General features: G+C 41.9%; 1 protein-coding gene across 2 annotated transcripts in view; it reads right to left on the reverse strand.

Annotated features, from left to right (window-relative positions):
- The window catches only part of MOXD1 (monooxygenase DBH like 1), an 85,681-nt gene that overhangs the window by 4,689 nt on the left and 58,939 nt on the right, over window positions 1-22,053 (reverse strand). The window contains exons 9-11 of one of the 2 annotated variants that reach the window (XM_084624375.1): window positions 18,270-18,329; window positions 8,319-8,461; window positions 2,318-2,486 (exon numbers count right to left, since the gene is read on the reverse strand). In XM_084624375.1, coding sequence (XP_084480501.1) covers window positions 2,318-2,486; window positions 8,319-8,461; window positions 18,270-18,329 — 372 coding nt within the window. Of the gene's footprint in view, window positions 1-2,317; window positions 2,487-8,067; window positions 8,204-8,318; window positions 8,462-18,269; window positions 18,330-22,053 lie in introns of those variants that run through there. The other variant, XM_084624376.1, reaches the window with a different exon arrangement.

Below are 22,053 nucleotides of genomic sequence, written 5' to 3' on the forward strand. Positions count from 1 at the left end.
GGGCTCTTCATCTTAGAAAATAGATGATTAAGGAGGGATATGATATAAAATCATGAATGGTGTGGAAAAAGTGTACAGAGAAGTGTTATTTACCTTTTCCCACAATACAAAAACCAGGGGTTACCCAATGAAATTAATATGCAGCATGTTTTAATATAAACAAGAGGAAGTATTTTTTCACACACTTCACAATTAACCTGTGGAACTCACTGCCATGCAATGTTGAGATGGCCAAAAGTATAACTGGATTCAAAAAAAGAACTAGAGGTGTTAAATGGCTATTAATCAAGATGGGCATGGCTGCAGCTCCATGCTTGAGGAGACAATAAACCTCTGACTACCAGAAGCCAGGAGAGGAAGAAAGGGATGGATCACTCCAGCTGCCCTGTTCTGTACACTCACCATGAAGTGCAGGTATGGGTTACTGTAGGGGACAAGATACTGGGATAGATGGACCATTGGTCTGACCCAGTATGGAGCTCTTACCTTCATCTTGTTGAAGGATGGCTAACTGCAATACTAGTTATGGAAAAGAAAAGAAAGAAAGAAAGAAAGAAAGAAAGAAAGAAAGAAAGAAAGAAAGAAAGAAAGAAAGAAAGAAAGATATCCTGCTCTTAGCTTTAATGGATGTAACTTGGTGAAAAAAGAAACTAATGATAAAAATATAGAGTCAATCACCCTCAGATCCTCCTGAGATCATACTGACTTGGGTCTGTAATACTGCAAATATTGCTGTCCAATAAGTGAAGAGTAGAGAAAATAGAAAATCCTCCCCATATATGATATAATTTCCATATATGATTTCCAGCCTCTTCGCTAGAACCCCCCAAAAATAAATAATGAAATTATTTTGGCTGTGCATTTTATGTTTACTATTGTTTTAAGTAAATTAAAGCAGCCAAGCTATTTAACCATGAACAGTGAACATTTTGCGTGTAGTGTCTGTAATTACTTTTCATAGAATTTCAGTAGTATAGCAAATATTAGGATGAAATCAGAACTATTTTACAGACGTCTCATAAAAATCTCTCACACACTATACAATTTCAATGAAGGTATCTCATAGTTCTAGTAATATCATACTATGCGTAGTTAGAGCTGTACTGATAATGAACCATGAATTATTTCAGTTCCATCCCAAAGTCACGCCAATCTGATCAATGTTAGATTCTCTTATAATGTATGAATATGATAACTCTAAGAATTCTAGGGACATTGAAGGCCGGATTCTGCATTATACTCCTGCCCTTTTGAAACTCTCAGGAGGTATAAGGGGGTTGGATTTTAGTGAGTAGAGAATTCCCCTGGAGGATGGAAACTCCCCCAATGGCATAAATCTCCTATGCCAGTTGTCCCCACTCTTACTGGAGTGGGAGATGGAGGGAGCTATTCAGGGCTGGGGCGAGAGCACTGCTTTGCCAATCCACCACTGACAGCAGTGTGCTTACAGATCATATCATCAGTGACACAGAACTGCATCTAGGCTTCTCTAACTCATGCCCATGCTGGGTAAGCACAGAAGCAAGCACATAACTGGGTCCATGATGCACTCCCCTCTCATGCTCTGCAGAGCTCACATACAGAGAAGAATTGATGCATGAATCTGTTTATAATGGAGTCAGATATGCAATAGAGCACATTTATTTTTGCAATGTCTCCTCCACTGATGCTACATTGGTGTTCTAATGGTACTTTGTCAATGCAAGTTCAGTAGCCATGCCATTCATTTTTTTCCCAGAGGGAGTGTTAAAATGTCAATAGACATTTAGAGCTGCTGTTAACTCAGTGGAGGATTACTTTTTACTTTACATTTCTAAGTGAATTTAGTGCTCAGGGAGAATCAGAAAGGAACATCCTTGGAGACTGAAATCCTGCAACCGGACACAGAGAAAATATGGCAAACAATGTGAATTTTCCTTCCCTGACCTACTAACACACCTCATCACTGAGCTAGAAGACCAACTCCTAAGGTGAGAGATGTAGACTCCATAACCTATGGCCCAGAGGTGATGAAAGGCTCCTTATTCTATTACTAATTCCATGTACTGACTAGGGTCCCGATTTTTCAGTCATTTAATATCCTGTCAGTGCTCAAGAAAGGAAAATACAGATAGTATATTCCAACTTTTCCAAACTTTTTCAACTGTTTTTCAACAGCCATGAGAAGTGGGGGGAAAGGTATTTAACCAACTTCATATTCCCCATCAATTCAAGCACAGTAACTCCCATATGCTTCGATCAGAGAGAACCCCATTGTATTCATAGTATTGTTACGTCTTCAATAGCACTTGGACAGCTAATGCAGGATTAGACTTACCGACCATTCTGCATTGTCAGTCTTTGAGCATCTCACATTCACTGGCAGTCTAAGAACAAGCTCATTGTAGGAGAGACCTGCTGATCTGGACCATTTAAACTTGTTCATCGCATCCATGAAAGAGAGATTTTTATATTGCTTTGGACTCTTGATAATGAAAGGCCATGTCCTGAATAAAAGAAAAATTCCCTACTAAGTTATTAACATTTATAAGCAAAGGTATATACAATACCCTTTTAACAAAAGCAAATTGATTATTAACCTTTTGTGCTATCATTTTTATTTTTATTTAATTTTTATTTATTTTTATTTAATTTTGAATGTGACTAATACTCAATTTATAGTCAATGGCAGAAAACTACATTAGCACAGAGTTAAGGTTGCTTGCTGGTGTGTCATCCCTCTGCAGAATGTTGAGTTCAGAAAAACTCAAAACTTTTGAAAACCAGGAAACACTCAATTAGGGTTGCCCACACAACCTTAACTCTGCCCTTTTTCAGCAGTGCCCCAGTACAGTACACTGTTAACAAACACACCTTTTACTCTGCCAACCCCCACAGTTGTTGAAATCATAAAATCGTAGAAATGTAGGGATGGAAGGGGCCTCGAGAAGTCATCAAGTCCAGCTCCCTGCACTGAGACAGGACGAAGTAAACCCAGACCATCTCAATTTGGGTCCCCAAAGATCTAGTGGGTGCCATGCACTACACTGGTTAAACTCAACAGATTGAGACCACGTTGTCCTGCATCACATCAACAGTTTTATCTCTAGTTCTAGGCAACAAAAAGCACCTAGAAACGTTTTGAAGAACGGCTGTTTTTTTCAGATCTTACATCTCTGCAGTCTGCTAGCTTTGACCCCTAATTTGGGTCATTAATCTTACTCTGCATCCTCCTCAGGCACACCGAAGTTCAAAGGAATCTGACTAAGAATGTGGATTTTAGAGGACCTAAAAAGGTCAACTTTTAAACAGAAGTCATGATACAACCTTAACTATAGTAGTGCTGCCGCACCACTGTATTATGTTACCTGTAGCCATGTGGAAACAGATCCTCAAATAATGTAAATTCTCATAGCTCCATTGACTGCGCTAGAGCTGTGACAGTTTATAGCAGTTGAGGATCTGCCCCATCAGGCTTTGGTAAAGGGAAGGAATTTTTCTCAAGTAAAAAACAAAAAGAAAATCACCACAGGTTCTAGATAAAATATCTAGAAAAAAGGAGAAAACAAATCCAGTGCAAATCTTTCCCCTCTTAATTCCTCAAAAGACAATGGGTCACATTTTCTGCTGCATGGAGCAGACACTTGGCACAGAGGAGAGGATGTGTGCTGTCAGAAAGCTAGTTACAGCTCCCTGATTCTCATCCTATTCCCAGCCTCAGAGGAAGTTAGAGCTGCATGGGGGCTGATCTAACTTGTGCCAAAGGGCCCAAATGAGGACAGTCAGAGCACAGCAGGCTCTAGACACTTTTCCTTCCCTGCTCCTGATATGTTCCAAGAAGACCCCCAGCACACACTCTGCTCCAAGGACTGTGGGAAAGGATGGCGCAGAAGTTTGCTACGCTGGCTCTATGCCCTCTGAGGACTCTTCCATGCCAGGGGGATCCCCCCCACAGAAGAGAAGGGCCTGATTCTGTCCTCTGTGCACAGTCTGAGATATACAAAGGTGATAGAGTGGGATAGAAAATTTGGCCCAGTCAAACTGGATCTTCTGTGACTCTTCTAAGGAAGAGAGAGACAGGGTATAAGGAACTAAGAGGTAGGCATAAGGAAAATCTTTTCTATAACTTTAGCCTTCTTTAAAGGGATACGATCCCTGGTGCTGAGACAGAATGAGGGGAATGGAAAGTCATATATGGTGTATGGTATACTTTTAAACGGAAATCTGAATTTTGTTAGTGGAGAATTGATTGTGATTAAACTTTATTTAACACGGATTTATTAGTTCTTTGGATGAAGGCATGATTTCACCTGTTTAAAATATTTTAATCAGACCTATGCCTTCTACAATAAAACGATATCCCATTTGTTATTAATACTGTACTGCCTCCTCTGCCATACTCACACCCCACTGCCATAGATGGAAGGTCATGATTCTGCTCTCACACCTCTTTTACAACAGTGTAACAGCTGATTTCACTTGAACTCCTCCTGATTTACACACATTAGGGACAAAGAGTTCTAATCTGAGCCATCAGAGGCTTGATTCTGATCTCAGTTTCACTGGTGTAAATCACGAGTAACTTAACCAAGTCAGTGGAGTTATACTAGTGTAATACTGGTTGAAGTGAGATCAGCATCAGGCCACATACTCTTAGGCTGGTAATGCTTAATGCAATAAGAACTGTAGATTAGGTTATGAATACTAGGAGCGTTAATAATCTCTTCTTTTAATGACTGTTCCATCTCAGGCAGAGAGTCTGCCTACTTACTTTATTCAAAACATCTTTCTTTCCTCAGGCCAAATGCGCATTTTCTTGTTAAGAACAGTGATTATGAATGAACACTCAAGATAACACTTCATTTATTAGAATATTTTGTTCAGGAGATCAGAAAGCTGGTTGCGCTAGCACTAAATTAGAAAATGTGTTTGTTTAGCTGTCAAGGAAGATTGTGAATACTGACAGCATGAGAGCAGCAGCTGGTATTGTATTGTGAGGTTCTTCTTATTCCTGTGCATCTGACAGAGTTTAGAACTGGGATCAGTAATTTTTTACATCAAAGCTCTCTGGAATAATAGTCTTAAAAGCCTTTGTGAGCGTTTACTGGATACTTTATATATAGTGAGATCAAAAATTTTAAAATGTAAAGTTAATAGGACACTATTGGGTTATTAATCATATTTTAAAATCCTTACCTGTATCTTAGGTTATTGAAACTATTTTTTAATAATGGAAATTTACTTTTCACCATTTCATTATTTATTTTTCTGTAGTTCACTCAACTTGAGCAGTGTAACTAGACTGGACCATTCTCCCTTTTGGTTTATAATCACTTTCAATTTCTGACCTTCAATTTTGCTTTTCAGATTTACAACACCACAAGGAACACTTAAATGTTAAAAAAACCTGTTTATTAATTTTTTAAAAATCTATTCATAGTAATTCTAGGAACCTTCCTTCCCTCTTCTTTTAATTACCAAAACCTAAAAGTTGTGTTGTGCTGGAAAACATATAACTTTAATTTCTGGAAGCCCAATTCTACCTTACTCCTAGAGAACAATGCTTTATCTTGCAAGTTGTCCCATTGAAATCAAAAGCTGTAGGAGTCAGGTCCAATGGGATTTTTAAAAATAGCTATTTTTATTTCAGTTTAAAAGTAATGTAGAAGTTTAGTCATGATGATGAATGGCTGTTTATAGAGAATTTCTTCCCAACACTAACAATATGCAGTGAAACTTTTTTGTTTTCTCTGATACAATCATAGTGAAGCGGGTAAGGGCCCTGCCATTTTAATGGCCAAACCACAATACATCATTTAACCTTATGAGTGCCACACCCACTGCAAATTCATGGGACAGGTGGTTTACTCTCCCCCCCCCACACACACACACATATTCCAGCTGAATCTTCCACAGAATGTCAGGATGTTTGACAGAGGTCCTTAGTTGCTAAAAGGGCGACATTTTTCGGAGGGTGTGCTGAATATTTGTAGAGCACCAAAGTGGTTAGAACTGACAATAAAACAAGGTTACCCCTTTTGACCTGAGGAGGTAGCCAATATTTAGGGCCTTGCAGGTTGTTTCTGTTAGGAGGAGAGACAGATTTCAGTTCACGCCAGGTATTTCTTTGGTTCAGTCCTTGTTTATTTACACAGAATATATGCAGAGGCCTGTTTCCCTGAACACAGGAGGAATCAAACATCAGGAAAACAGTTCCTTTGCTCACCGTTATAAGCCTCTTTTAGCCAACACTTTACCCAAAAAGCGCTCTCTCTAGCAGGGCCGTCCCTAGCTATTCTGGGGCCCTACACAGCCCCCCCTCCCGCGGGGGAGGGGGAGTGTGGGGCCCCAGGCCTCTGTGGGTGGGAGTGGGGGGGCAGGCCTGCAGTGGGCGGGGCTGGCTTGGGAGGCATGGGGGAACCACCCCCCAGCATTCACCAGCAGCGCGGCTGGGGCCAGGTGGCTGCACTTCCCGCCACCAGTCAGTGCATCCTCTGCCCTTCTGCAGAGCTCAGGGGAGTGGAGGCAGGGCTGGGGTGGAGCAGGGGCAGGAAGAGGTGGGGTGGAGCGGAGGTCCTGGAAAAGAGCTGGAGCAGGGGCTGGAGCAGCACACAGCTGCACAGGGCACCCCCTATGCAGCTGCGTACTTTGCGTATGGGTAAGGACACGGCCCTGCTTTCTAGGCTTTGTCTCAGGGCTATATTCCCAGTATTTGTTCTTGCTTTCTCCTCGGCTGTCTGCTGTTTCTCTGCTCGCTTCTCTGGTGTTTCTGCTGCTTCTCACCCCACACAGTTCTAATCAAATCAATCCTCCGTCCCTGCATTTGTTATCAGACACCCAGGAAACTCCTTGCGCTGCATGGTTCAGCCACTGCCCAGATTTGCATGCGGTCTAGATCTTGGGTGATGATTTTCCATTGTTTCAAATGCCACTAAACAAAGGGGAATTTAGATGTTCCCTTATTTAGCCTGAATTGAAGGCATTTACTACTTCCAGCAGCTTCAATGTGGTGGTGGTGTACATAACAGTATAACAGTAACAAATTGTGGCTTAGGGGAAACGTTATTGGCAACTTGACAAAAAATAACCTTTTCTTTCCTTTTTTCTTTTTTCTTTTTTTAATCTCTATTTTTTTCCTACAAACATTTTTGCTTTGCAACACTAAGTGTGCATTTTGGTAAATCAAGGCACAGTTTATGCAGCACACACCCAAGCAAGTTTCATTTCAGAAATGGTTTGAAGAGGAACAATGTACACCAGCAACAAAAGGCAAGATTCTTGGAAGCAATATTTTGTCTTACATCACTTGATTTGTCTCCTCCTTTTGCTCCTAAACTTCCTAATCCCTGAGTGGGCTGTTCTAGAGACAGTGCCACTTGGCGGTTTCTCTCAAGAGGCACATTCTCTACTGTGATAAAAAAAATACTGCTTTTTTTGTTTTTACCTCTCCTGTTTGCTGTTTTGTTTCATTCTCTTCCTGCTGTCTTTGATCTCTTTTCCTCTACCCTTTTCATTACTACTTCCCCTGCACTTCCTCTTACTACTTGCTACTGTCCTGCCCTCCTGAGCCTCTACCTTCTCTCCACATCTCTTTCCATCTCCATTTTATCCCCTGCTATGCACCACTCTCCTGTTCTATCACCTTTCTACCTTATTATCTTTTCCATCATCATCCTTTCTTGCCATTATTTTCAAATTGTTCTTAGCTTTTGGATGTAGCAGCAGTTCTAGGGCCTGATTCTCCTCTCTGTCAATGTAACTCAACTGACTTCAGTTTAACTTGACTTCTGATTTAATCCGAGGACAATCAGGTCCCCAATGCCTTACACTAGGGCCCCTAAACACTGTGAAAATGACCTTTGTTTTAATGGTTGTCAGCAAAAGGAGACCCTCAACCCCTTCTCAGCTAGTGTTGAAAACATTTTACCTGCTAGTGTTAACTGACCTTACCATTGGATTAAGTGTAACGTGGTTCCATTAGGCTTTTTGTAATGACACTGAAAATGACTGTGTTCTGTCTACACTACCCGACAAACCTTTTTCAATACCAGTGGAGGAGGTGCCTAATGACTGACAAGCATGGTCAGCAATGTGTCATTTTTTCTACTCTAAACATACCTTAGAAGAAGTGCAACAATCATGAGACATCAGATGCTGGGAACACGTAGTAACATTTCTTGTGTTTAGTTCAAGTAGTGCCAGTGATACGAGATGAGACAACATACTGTGTTATTACAAGAAGTTAAAAAAAATCATATGCGTGTGCAATAATCCCACAGACCAAAATGAATTAATGAATGACTACAAGGTGCACACCCCGTTATATTTCCCCTACTTACCTGACTGGTCTATATATTTCCTTCACTCCAATAAACTGGAGTTGCTCCATTATGTCTGGAATACTTGCACATCGGGTAAGATTGATTCTCGGGTAGTACAGTAGGTAAGACAGGCACATTTCGTTTCTGGTGCTCAGACCCCCCTGAAGATGAAGACGTTTTAGCAATGGAAGTTTATGATTTCTCAGAAAAAGACAGTGATGATAATTAATATGTTAGCTAGTGAACCGTCATGAGAAAAGAAATAATGGACCAATATGGCAAGGTTACTCTGCATATTCAGTTATCAAGGAACAAAAGTCAGTAGTCCCTTTGTAACAAAATACATTAAAAGTCCACTCATTGCTCTGATCAGGTATAAAAATAAATGGCAGCAAAAGCAGCTATCAGTATGTTACTGACAGTGAAGTCAGAATAACCTTCCTGCTATTTTACACCTTTGTAGTCTTTCATGAACTCTTGTTTTGACACTATTTTCCAAAGTGAGATGGAAGTGAGGTAGGGTAAATTCACACTGGAGTGCAGTGAACCCTGCTGCACCAGGAAGAAGCAGTTGGCAATGGGGATGATTCAAGTGCAGCTGTGGGTATTTTATATTAACACCCGTCCATTAGTTGCTTTTCCCATTGTCGACCACTTTTAACGCACTGATAATATAAATCACACTTGTTATACTCAACCACTGAATGCCAAGTCAGTGGAACTACTGTTATAGCATTGCATTTGCTTCCTTTTCCTTCCCATACTATTTCTGTGACCAGAAAATCAAGAGAAGTAATCAAGATGTTGAAATAGAGAGTGCATACTGCCTGAATACAGGAAGCAAAATGGAAGGGGTTGAAATCCATCAATATCAGTGAGGGTTACCAGATAATATATCATGAATCAGTAGCAAAGAAGATTGGAGTAGGAATAATGGTAGCAGAAATATTACAGGAGAAGGTACCTAGACATTCTAAAGAAGAGTGACCCACTAATGAAAGTTAGAATAGCAGTAAGCAGAGAACAAATATTTAACGTTATATGTGGATATGTACCACAGGTTGGTTGTACAATTCCGAGAAGGAGGAATTCCAGGTAGCACTAGATTAAGTGAAGTACCACAAGCTGAGTACTTGATTATTGGAGCGGATCTCAATGAACATGTGTGAGAACGCAGTGATGGCAACAACAGTTGTCTTGGAGGATGAGGCTTTGGAACAAGAACTGAAGTTGGAGAGGATATTTTAAAGATAGCCAGAGCCTGTGGTCTGATTGTTGCCAATACAGGCGCCAACTTTCCAATGTGATTGGGGGTGCTCAACACCCAGCTCTGCCCCAGGTCCCACACTGACTCTACCCCTTCCCCCAAGTCCCCATCCCTGCTCCGCCTCTTCCTGCCCCCATCCCACTTCTTCCAGCCCCTCCCACGAGTGCACCACATCCTCGCTCCTCCCGTCTCCCCCCCCCCCCCCCAGAGTCTCCTGCATGCTGCAAAACAGCTGATTGTGGTGGGTGGGAGGCACAGAGAGGGAGGGAGAGGCGCTGATTGGCGGAGCCCACTGGCAGGAAGGAGGTGCTGGGGGATGGGAAGGGGGGCTGATAGAGGGGCTGCCAGTGGGTGCTCAGCACCTACCATTTTTTCCCCATGGGTGCTCCAGCCCTGGAGCAACCATGGAGTCAGCACCTATGGTTGTCAATATATACTTTGTAAAGAGGAAGGGGCACTTAATTACATACAAGCGTGGTCCCAGCAGGTCCCAGATTGATTACTTCCTGACAAGAAGAAGGGATTTAAAAAAACATGAGAGACTGTAAAGTAATCCTGGGAGAGCAAATTGAGGAGCAACATAGACTGCGTGTAATGGACCTCTGGGTGAAAAGACTAGTGGGGGACAAAATATGAGTTGAGGAACAAAGGATAAACTGATGGAGGCTTATGGATAGGAAAGTTAGTCTGAGATTTAAGGATGAGTTTCCAAGGAGGCTGGACAATGACCAAACCTACTGCGATGATACCAATAAGGTTGGGGGGAAAATATCCAAACATATCACAGAAAGTGCACAAGCTGTTTGTGGCCAAACAAAAAGAGGGAAATTTTACGGCAAGGAGATGTGGTGGTGGTCCAGTGATGTGCAGGAGGCACCAAAGAAGAAGAAAAGGCTTAAGCAATGGCAGAAAGTCAGAATGGAACAAAGTTATGAGGGATACAAGAAAACAGTAAAAAGAATGGTTGCAGAAGCTAAGCATCAAGCATTTAAAGCCTTAGATGCAAGGCAGAGGACTTCTAACAAAGGAAGGGGAAAAGGAATATACAGATTAGCCAAGACTAGGCAAAGAAACATAGAAGACTTGGGAGCTGTAGAAGTGTGTCAAAGATGAAAATGGAAAAGTACTGGTGGAAGGCAGTGAAATCATTAGGAGTTGGCAGCAGTTTTATGAGAAATTACTCAATGAAGAGAATGTGAAGAAACTGTTGGGGACAGTATGCGCAAACAACCTCACAAGACCTCTCATCACGGTGGAGATGCAGACAGCACTAAAGATGATGAAATGTAGGGATCAGACTGTGTACCAACAGAGGCATTTAAAGTATTAGGCCAGAAGAAGTAGTGATGATGATGAATTTTTTCAACTTAATTCTCAGTATTAGAAAAATTGCCCAATGCGTGGAAGAAGAGCACATCAGTCTCTGTCTTCAAGCATAAAGGAGATGGGCAAGAATGTAGTAATTACAGCCCCATGAAGTTAATGAGTCACATGATGAAATGGATGGAAGGAATTACCGAGAAAAGAGTTTGGGAGGAGCTCGAGCTCATATAAGTGACAACCAATTTGGGTTTATGCCAGGAAGGCCAGCCATGGATGCAGTGTTTGCAACCCAAATATTGCAGAAGAACAGGGAGAAATGCAAAGAATTGCACTTAGTGTTTGTGGATTTAGAGAAGGGTTAGGACAGAGTGCCTAAAGAATTGTGATGCTGGTGCCTACAGTCACACAGTCTGCTACAGATATATTTTCAGACGATCATGGACATGGATGAGGGTAGCACAATGGTAGTGGGAAGCAGCTGTGGCTACAGTGAGGGTAAGTCTACATCAAGGATCAGCCTTAAGCCCTTTCTTCTTTGTGTCTGTAAAAGACACCCTGGGGTTGGGCACAGTGGTGCTCCTGTAATCCCTGCTACTTGGGAGGCTGAGGCTGGTGGATCCCTAAGGGGTTCTGGGTTGCGGTGCGCTATGCCGATCAGGTGTCCGGTGCCACTGACAGCCTGGCCAGCGGATGACTGAAGGACTGGCTAGAACAACATGAATGACACGTTGTGATTGGTGCTCTCTGTGAGGGCTGATGGACCAATGGACACCAACAGACTATTTCTGCTAAACAAGGTGGCAGCTCCCTGACATCCCCAGTCTTTTACCCATACATACAATCTCCACAGGACTCTGCCAGCCCTTACTTTGCCTTGCAGCTTAACACTTGGTGTATTCCAGTCCCTGAGCTCCTCTGAAGTGTACCCCACTAGTGTCCAGCCCCCGTCACTAAACACTCACAGTAATTACTAGGTCTGCTATTCTCGAGGAAACAGTACACGCACAGCTTCATTGATAAGGTCCTTTATACTACCAAAGCATGGAGATATAAATATAGTGAAACAATCGTAAGTTTATCATTAAAGATTAAGGTGTAAGAGATAGTGAGTATTAATAATGGAAACAGAAATTATTATATAAAACAAAACATGCTTCTTAGAGGCTAAACTTATCTGTAACAGGTTAAATTCCTTGTCTAAAGCAGTTTCCTTCCAATATTTCCAACAGGTCAACTTGGGATCCCATTTTCATAAATATAATTGTGCTGCCCAGCTAATTCCTTAAGTGCAGGATGACAGGGTATTATCCCTGTCCCCAGCTTATAGTCCAAGTAAACCTTTTAAGTGCACCCCCAAACAAGTCTTTTCCCCCTACTGTTCTCTTCTTCTTGTTAAATCTGCATTTAGCTCAGGTTGGTGATTGTGAACAAAACAATGCTCAATTTACATTTCAACAGACAGACTGATTTCCTGACAGACCAGAGATGTTTATCAGTTTCTCACGTCTGCAGGGGAATATCAACTTGATACAAAATATAAGGACATATTCAGTATATAGACATAACTTTTTAAATGTGATCCACAATTATATTAATGGCCAGCATGATCCTGGCTTTCACTTAAGATCCTACATGACACTCTATGGATAGATACTATGACAGCAATAGGTGTAGTGAGTTTGTCAACCTTGAAAGGAGTTGCTGACAGGGAACAGGGAACCCTTTGCCAGATGGAACCAAAGGGCCTCTGACTCTCATCTTGATGTGGGAGACTAGAGGAGAGGCTCCATGGAGCATGCTTTTCACCAATAACATTATATTGCATCATTAAGATTGTCAGGGTCCCCTCCCCACTCTGAACTCTAGGGTACAGATGTGGGGACCCGCATGAAAGACCCCCTAAGCTTATTTCTACCAGTTTAGGGTAAAACTTCCCCAAGGCACAAACTCTTTGCCCTTGGAGGGTACGCTGCCACCACCAAGTGATTTAACAAAGAATCCGGGAAAGGACCACTTGGAGTTCCTATTCCCCCAAAATATCCCCCAAGGCCCTTACACCTCCTTTCCTGGGGAGGCTTGAGAATAATATCCTAACTAATTGGTTACAAAGCGACCACAGACCCAACCCCCTGGTTCTTAGGACAATAGAGAAATCAGTCAGGCTCTTAAAAGAAACAGAACTTTATTAGAAAGAAAAAGGGTAAAAGAAGCACTTCTGTAAAATTAGAAGGGAAGCTAATCTCACAGGGCAATCAGATTTAAAACACAGAGGATTTCCCTCTGGACAAAAACTTTAAAGTTACAAAAAGAAAACCAGGAATACACCTTTCTCTCAGCACAGAGAAAACAACAAGCTAAAACGAAAGTAAACTAATGCATTTCCTTGCTAGTACTTACTAATTCTAATGGCGTTGGATTGCTTGCTTTCTTGATCTCTCTCTGGCAAGCACATAGAACAGACAAAAGCATTCCCCGCCACCGCCCCCCCTACCCCCACCCCCACCACCACCCCCCAAGGTTTGAAAGTATCTTGTCCCCTTATTGGTCCTTTTGGTCAGGTGCCAGCCAGGTAATCTGAGCTTCTTAACCCTTTACAGGTAAAAGGATATTGTGCCTCTGGCCAGGAGGGATTTTATAGTACTGTATACAGGAAGGTTGTTACCCTTCCCTTTATTTTTATGACAAAGATAAATACGAATTAGAAAAGAATCTAGAACTATAAGAGGCTGCATTAGAAGAAAATGGCTTATGAATCAGCTGACAAAAGATAGAATACATGTGATGCTTCATTAAGAGGCACAACAAGACGACATTAAAATACCTTGGTTCATTGCTGAGCCATGATGGAAATGTGGATGTTAGGAGCTGCTTGAAGAACACTTGATGTAAATGGAGGGAGTTGATGGGAACTCTCTGCGATAAGAATATGACACAAACTAAAAGCAATGTGTGTAAGATCATGATTAAGCCAGCCATGGTGTATGAGTCAGAATGCTGGCCAACAAGGAAGAGAGGAGAACTCCTACTTCACACAGCCGAAATGAGAATGTGCAGATGGACGCTGTGTAAGATGACAGCTGATAAGCTACTTACTGAAACAGTATGAGCCAGGATGCAGGAAGTCACCCTTATGGAAAAGAAGAAGGAGTATCGACTGAGATGATTGGGTCACGTGCGACAATAAGATGTGGAATATGTTGGCCAGAGAGTACAAGAACTATAATAGTCACAGGACAAAGACCACAAGGAAGACCTAGAAAAAAGGGTGGTTTGAGATGCTGAAGTAGGACATGAAGAAGGTTGGTATCTGCTTGGAAGAGGCACTCAACAAGAGCACCTGGAAACAAAGAACAAGAGCTACTGACCCTGATCAGTGGGAGAAGGGGAAGATGAAGAAGACTATTTCTGTAACCTTTTGCATCATAGAGTTTGACCAAGAGACTTACATGGAAGTTGCCAGCACTTAGTTTAGGTTTACTCCAACTCGAATGTGCTCCAAATTGCACGTGCTCCCATGTGGCACTGTCATATCCAACCACTAACTTCAAATTATAAAGGACCCAATTGTACTTCCATTCTAAAAGACATTACTACATTTGAAAAGAACAGTTGAAAGTCTCTCTCTCTATATATATGGTCCCCCTTATAGTATTATCTGAGCACCTTCCAAGTATTTGAAGATCTATCCTTAAAACACCCCTGCAAGGTAGGGTAGTAGTAGTATTAACCCCATTTTCAGACACAGACAGAATTGAGATACAGAGAGATCAGTAATTCACGTGTGGCATTTAGCCCCAGGTTTGGCTTCAGATAGTGCAGAACGGATGGACTGGCACACAGGGGGACCACCAGAAGGCATTCAGTCTCAGTTGAACTGAAGTGGCAGCCAGAAGCACAATAATAATGTGTTAATTTGTTTTTTTTAATTTCTTTTATTATTTTCTCAGGAGAAGTACAAAACTAAATAAGAAATGCCTCTTTAAGGCCTGCAAGATACTCCCCTATAGCCTGTGTGGCCAGCTCTGCTGTCCAGTGAATAAGTGCGGGAAAGCCACGGTTCCATCTATCTTCCTCCTGTACTTTTTCTGCCAAGATCTACTGGGGGGACCATCTTGATAGTAGCCTCTGTGAACCCTAAGTTCATCCACTGCAATTCTGATCAGCCCTTACCCTGTCTGTTCAAGGAGGGCGGGGTGTGCCTTACTCCCTCCCACCCCACTATGCAGCCATGTAAGGGAAACCACAATCTAACTTCAAATGACTTGCTGAAGGTCACACAAGAAATCCCTATCAAAGCTGGAATTGAACTCAGCTATCCTAATCACCAACAAGCAAAATCTACTTGTGTCATAAATGTAAAGGGAAGGGGAAACCCCTTTAAAATCCCTCCTGGCCAGAGGAAAAATCCTCTCACCTGTAAAGGGTTAAGAAGCTAAAGGTAACCTCGCTGGCACCTGACCAAAATGACCAATGAGGAGACAAGATACTTTCAAAAGCTGGGAGGAGGGAGAGAAACAAAGGGTCTGTGTCTGTTGGTATGCTGCTTTGCCGGGGATAGATCAGGAATGGAGTCTTAGAACTTTTAGTAAGTAATCTAGCTAGGTGCGCGTTAGATTATGATTTCTTTAAATGGCTGAGAAAAGAATGGTGCTGAATAGAATGACTATTTCTGTCTGTGTGTCTTTTTTATAACTTAAGGTTTTGCCTAGAGGGATTCTCTATGTTTTGAATCTAATTACCCTGTAAGGTACCTACCATCCTGATTTTACAGGGGTGATTCCTTTACTCCTATTTACTTCTATTTCTATTAAAAGTCTTCTTGTAAGAAAACTGAATGCTTTTTCATTGTTCTCAGATCCAAGGGTTTGGGTCTGTGGGCACCTATGCAAATTGGTGAGGATTTTTACCAAACCTTTCCCAGGAAGTGGGGTGCAAGGGTTGGGAGGATTTTGTGGGGAAAGACGTGTCCAAACTACATTTCCCAGTAAACCCAGTTAGAGTTTCGTGGTGGCAGTGGTTATTCCAAGGACAAAGGATAAAATTAATTTGTACTTTGGGGAAGTTTTAACCTAAGCTGGTAAAAGTAAGCTTAGGAGGTTTTCATGCAGGTCCCCACATCTGTACCCTAGAGTTCAGAGTGGGGGAGGAACCTGGATAACTTGGAATAACTAAATGTCAAATGCTGCTTGCAAGTACTCCCACTGATTTCACGGAATCACAGAAGCTAAAGATGGAAAAGACTTAAAGGAGTATCTAGACTTCAGTGAAAGTACACATGGGACTGAGTTAAACAGGAACTGGTCCGAAAACTGGTACATGAAGACAAACCTAAAAATATGTCCTAGGTGAATAATTTAATCCTGATTGGTTGCCTACAGCTGATAAACAAGATGATACTGACAGATTCAATTCTGTACAAAGATTAACAATGGTTTAGTAATTTTTCCATTTGACATTTTCTGTTCTTCTAGTCTTAAAGCCTTAAGCCATGTTTTGCTAAGACAAATTCAAATTGTGTAATTCCATACTAGCATTCCATTTCATATAGCTCCAGATATGAATTATTACTATCTTGCTCTGACATAATAGGGTGGAAGAATAGAATGCAAAATAAAATTGAAGTGTTCAGTCTAATGATGTATTTTCTCACCACAAAAGGTATGTTAGTACCAGAGAGCATAGTTTAATCATTAAATAATTACGTAATTATTAATTATTAAATTCTGAGTTAAGAGTGCAAAACCAAGGAATAGGTAACAGAGTGACTCATTACTTTCTAACCTTGGATGGTAGATATGGCTCAACTAAGGTATAGGTATCTTTGTAAAAGACACAATTCTCACTTTTTTGTTTACTTCTCTTTCTACTGAAATATATTTATTTCACTTGTCACGGTAAACCATCATTCAATAGCCTAATATCTATGTACTGCCTGGAGTGCCCTAACCAGGTTCCTAATTACCCTGCTCTACACACAGACATGCAGCTCCTCAGGTTTCAACTCTGGGAATTTCTGACTTACTTTACCCTCAGGGAGAGGGGCCAGTGCCAGAGCAGAAAAGGTCAGAGGTTTGCACCTGAGGATCTGTGGGTAGTCTCAGTCCTAATGCTGAAGGTCTTAAGGCATCCATGTACAGTAGAAGCCCCTCTGGCACAACTCCAGACCCCACACTTCCTTCATCTTGCCAATGATATCCCTGCCACCTTGTGTTCTGGGACCCCCCTCTGATGGGACTCACAAAGCACAGGGAGACCTTCACTGGTGGAAAATCTTCTGGATTTGGAAGGCAGCATGCCCTCTGGAGTAGCTGCTCTTTGAGCTCAACCTCCATGACCCAACATGTCTCAAAAACTCATCCCCCTCCTGTCTACACAATAGTCTCATGTAGGAGTTTCCACAGGCTTTGCAGAAGGTTATCCAGGTGGTGCTCCCCACTTTTCCATGCACTGGCCACATCTGGACCCCAATCCTACAAAGACTTATTCAGGTACTTAGGTCAATAGGATTATTTACAATGTGTAAAATTAATCATGTGAGTGAGTCTTTGCAGAATTAGATCCTTGGCCAATATTTGCATGCTTTCACTCTCCTCCATATAGTGTATATTTGAGCCTAGGATGATACTTTATTACTAGGTTGAGCAGTAAACACAGACTCAAAATACAACAGTCTAACTACCAAGAATTTGTAGTACTGAAACATACATACACATTTAATTGTCTAATTACTATGAATCAGACTCTGGCTTTGGAGTCCCTATTCAGTCTTTTTATTAGGCAAAACATCCAGATGAAATCAATGGGATTTTTGTCTGAGGACAGAGTAAGTAAGGATTCCAGAATTTGACTCACATTAGGCAGTTGTGAGCACACATATTTTCAAGCACTAAATACACTTGGTAGTTAGGATTGCATATTTTGATTCTGTATTTACTGCTCAACCTAATAATAAAATATTATGCCAATCCCCCAAATTTCCCACTTTTGTATTATATGGAGAAGACAAATGCATGTAAATATCCCATTGTGCTGATATATGGATGTTTTGCCTGGGGATAGATTTAGTAAGGGCATTAATTGTTTCTTATTTTAATGAGGAATAAAAAAAGAGCCAGAACAAGCATTGTCCCATGAAAGATCAAACTTCCAAAGGGAAGACTGGTGCCTTAATTGCATACTGTACAGTTACAATTAGAGAATGTTAAATTATATATAGTAATCGCTGCATAAATCCATAAGGAACCTTGGTGCTATCACTTAATAATGCTTTACTCTTCACAATATCAAATTATTTTTGCTTCCAAATGAGAACATATCACTTATGTATTTATTTCAAAGAAATATGCCTTCAGTGTCAACCCATTTGAAGCTTTCCTTACCCATGTCATACGTATTCGATCTATAGTGCTGTAGCGACATTCCGTGATTAAATTATCCCCCTGAAACATAAAATATAAGAAGTTCACAATTATGAAGTTTTATAACATTTGGTTCAGGTGATGATTTACTATTGCAAAGGTTTAACAAATAATGGTCAGAACACTGGAATCCAGGGATTTGAATTTTTGAAGGAGCAGAGGATCAGTACATTAGCCCAGACTAAAACTTTGGTTGTTTAGTTAATTCATTATTCATTATCCTCAGCGGGTGTAAATTAGTGTAGCTACATTGACTTAAATGAAGGCATGTCAATTTACACCAGCTGAGAACCTAGTCCATTATTTGTACTGCATTAGCACCCAAAAGCTCCAGTCACCACCAAGGCCCTCACACATAGGAAGATGTGGTTCTTGTTCCAAATTCCTTACACTCTATGAGTACGGATATTTTGTTTGTGATAAATCCTCTCACCAATTTCAATAGGACTATCCGTGTGAATAAGGAAAAGATTTTCCACATCATAAAAGCACCATATTGTTTGCCATGATTGGCAGTCTCTCCTCAAGAGAACCCCAAGCTTGGTATGGCAGGAGGTGTGGCGAGATATGATTGAAATATTGACAGATTTATTTGGAGAAGGTTGCACATTTTTTGTCTTTAGTATGTTCAATTAATTCTTCATTTTCATTACTACTAAATTGCTCTACCATGTTTTTAAATAATAAAAAGCAGTAGCTCACAGAGTAACTAATCTTCTATACCAAATCAAATACAGTCTACATGTCCCTATGCAAAGCAATATGGATCAGAAATTATATATAACATATATAATTATAACATATAATTTATGAGGGGTGCAGAAGTACTGACTGGACACATTTGTATTAGCCTTGTGGGCAATTCTTGTCTGACCTTTAATTAGAGGAGTTCAGGGCTCTCACGTGCTTGTTTATTCATTGACTGAGTTGTTTAATGATTACTAAAAAGAGGGAAGCCTACTTTTTTTGAGGAATATTTTTTATCCCTTAAAGAAGATAGTGCCAGAGTGGCTGCAGCCACTGCCCCTCACAAAGTAGTCCTAAATTTGTGACTGAAAGATCTGAAGAATTCAGTGCCACAGGGCACAGGCCTGCTACTTAAAAAGGTGTATTTTGTTAGACAGCAATAACCCCTCTCCTCCCCCCCATCTCTCCCACCCAAAAAAAGAGGGGAAGCTGAAGGGGTTGTAAATAGAATCGTGGATTTATAAAATTTCTCTTCTGGCCTTAGTAAGTTAAAAAACAAAACAAAAACAACAAAAACCTACAACTTTCCCTGTAAGTGGAAGTAGAGAACAGGATTGAACTAGAAATATGATACTTTGGGGAATTTCAGAGCACACCAGTTCTGGGGATTTTTGTTTATTTGCATATGGATAGCTGAGTTATTTAGCCCTTATCTGCTGATTTAATTTCTCTTGAAATGGTCAGGGGATTACCTACCAGAAGGTCTGAATCTCCCTCTCCCTATGTAGTTCTGATAGTGTGTATACCTTTACAGCTTTGTAATAAAACTATGTAATTAGTTGTGAAATGGAGAAAGTGGACTTACTGGTTCTAGGAGCAGTCATCATCTTAACTATACTCTGACTCTTTGAAGATATATATATATATATATATACATATATATATACACACACACACACACACACACATACTTGTTCTTAGGTCCAGAAGGAAGTGGGAGGCAGACCTGTAGAGAGTCTCTGAATAAAGGGTAAAAAATAGGGGGTGACGTCAGGGTAGGGATTTGCTATAGACCAAAGGTGCGCAAACTACAGCCCGTCGGCCACATCCAGCCCTCAGGACCCTCCTGCCCGGCCCCTGAGCTCCTGGCCTAGGGGGGCCTAGCCCCTGGGCCCTCCCCCGCTGTTCCCCCTCCCCCGCAGCCTCAGCTCACGGTGCCGCCTGCGCAATGCTCTGGGCAGTTGGGCGGCGAGCTCCTGGGGCAGCGCAGCTGCAGAGCCGGGGCCTGACCCGGCGCTCTGTGCTGTGCGGTGGCATGGCTGGCTCCAGCTGGGCGGCACAGTTGTAGTGCTGCCAGCCACTGGTACTCCAGGCAGCGCGGTAAGGGGTCAGGCAACAGGGAGGGTTGGATAGAGGGCAGGGGAGTTTGGGGTGGTGGTCAGGGTGTGGGGGTGTGCATAGGGGTTGGGGCGGTCAGAGGGCGGGAAACAGGGATTGACTGGGGGCAGGGGTCCCAGGGGGCAGGCAGGAAGGAGACGGCGTGTTAGATGGAGTGGCAGGGGGCAGTCAGGGGCAGGGGTTTCACGGGCAGTCAGGGGACAGGGAGAAGGGGTGGTTGGATGGGGCAGGGGTCCGGGGAGGCAGTTAGAAAGGAAAGGGGGGGCTGTGGGTGGCAGTCACGGGCAGGTATTCCAGGGGTGGTCAGGGGACAGGGAGAAGGGGGTGGGTGGTTGGATGGGGCAGGATTCCCGGGGGGGGGGCATCAGGGGGTGAGCAGGGGAGAAATCAGATATGGGGCAGGGGCCAGGCCATACCTGGCTGTTCGGGGAGGCATAGCCTCCTCTCACTGGCCCTCCATACAACTTCGGAAACCTGATGTGGCCCTCAGGCCAAAAAGTTTGCCCGCCCCTGCTATAGACCATCAAATCAGGAAGAGGAGGCGGATGAGGCATTTCTAGAACAAACAACAGAAATATCCAAAACACAAGACCTGGTAGTAATGGGGGACTTTAATTACCCAGACATCTGCCTGAAAATAATAGGGCAAAACACAATATTTCCAGTAAATTCTTGGAATGTATTGGGGAGAACTTTCTATTCCTGAAAGTGGAGGAAGTAACAAGGAGGACAGCCATTTTAGACTTGATTCTGACCAACAAGGAGGAATTGGTAGCAAACCTGAAGGTGGAAGGCAATTTGGGTAAAAGTGATTAGGAAATGATAGATTTCATGGTTCTAAGGAAAGGAAAGAGTGAGAGTAGCAGAACAAGGACAACTGACGTCAAAAAAGCAGACTTTAACAAACTCAAGAGAACTGGTAGGTAAGGTCTCATGGAAAGAAAATCTAAGGGAAAAAGGAGTTCAGGAGAGCTGGCAGTTTCTCAAAGAGACAATAACTGCAAGCTATCCTGATGTGAAGAAAAGACAGGAAGAATAGTAAGAGGCAAAAATGGCTCTATCAGGAGCTCTTTAATGACCTGAAAACTAAAGAGAAATCCTACAAGAAGTGGAAAGATGGACAAATTGCTAAGGATGAGTACAACAGAACAGCACAAAATCAGAAAGGCTAAGGCGCCAAATGAGTTATACACCTAGCAAGAGACGTAAAAGCCAATAAGAAGAGGTTCTTTCAATACATTAGGCACAAGAGAAAGATGAAGGAAAGTGTAAGTCTTCTACTTAGTGGCGAAGAAGAGTTAATAATTGATGACATCAAAAAAGCTGAGGTGTTAAATGCCTATTTTGCTCCGTCACTAAAATGTAAATGTGATCATATACTTATCACAATTAATATTAACAGCAAGGGGGAAGGAATGCAAGTCAAAATAGGGAAAGAACAGGTTAAAGAATATTTAGATGAGTTAGATGTATTCAAGTTTTCAGGACCTGATTAAATTCATTTTCGGGTACTTAAGGAACTAGCTGAAGCAATCTCAGAACGATTAACAAGTCTCTTTGTCAACTCCTGGAGGATGAGTAAGGTCCCAGAAAACTAGAGAAGGGCAAACACAGTACCTATCTTTAAAGTGGGGAACAAAGAGGACCCAGAGAATTATAG

The sequence above is a fragment of the Lepidochelys olivacea genome (genome assembly GCF_965140295.1).
Source record: "Lepidochelys olivacea isolate rLepOli2 genome assembly, chromosome: 3".
Taxonomy (NCBI): Eukaryota; Metazoa; Chordata; order Testudines; family Cheloniidae; genus Lepidochelys; species Lepidochelys olivacea.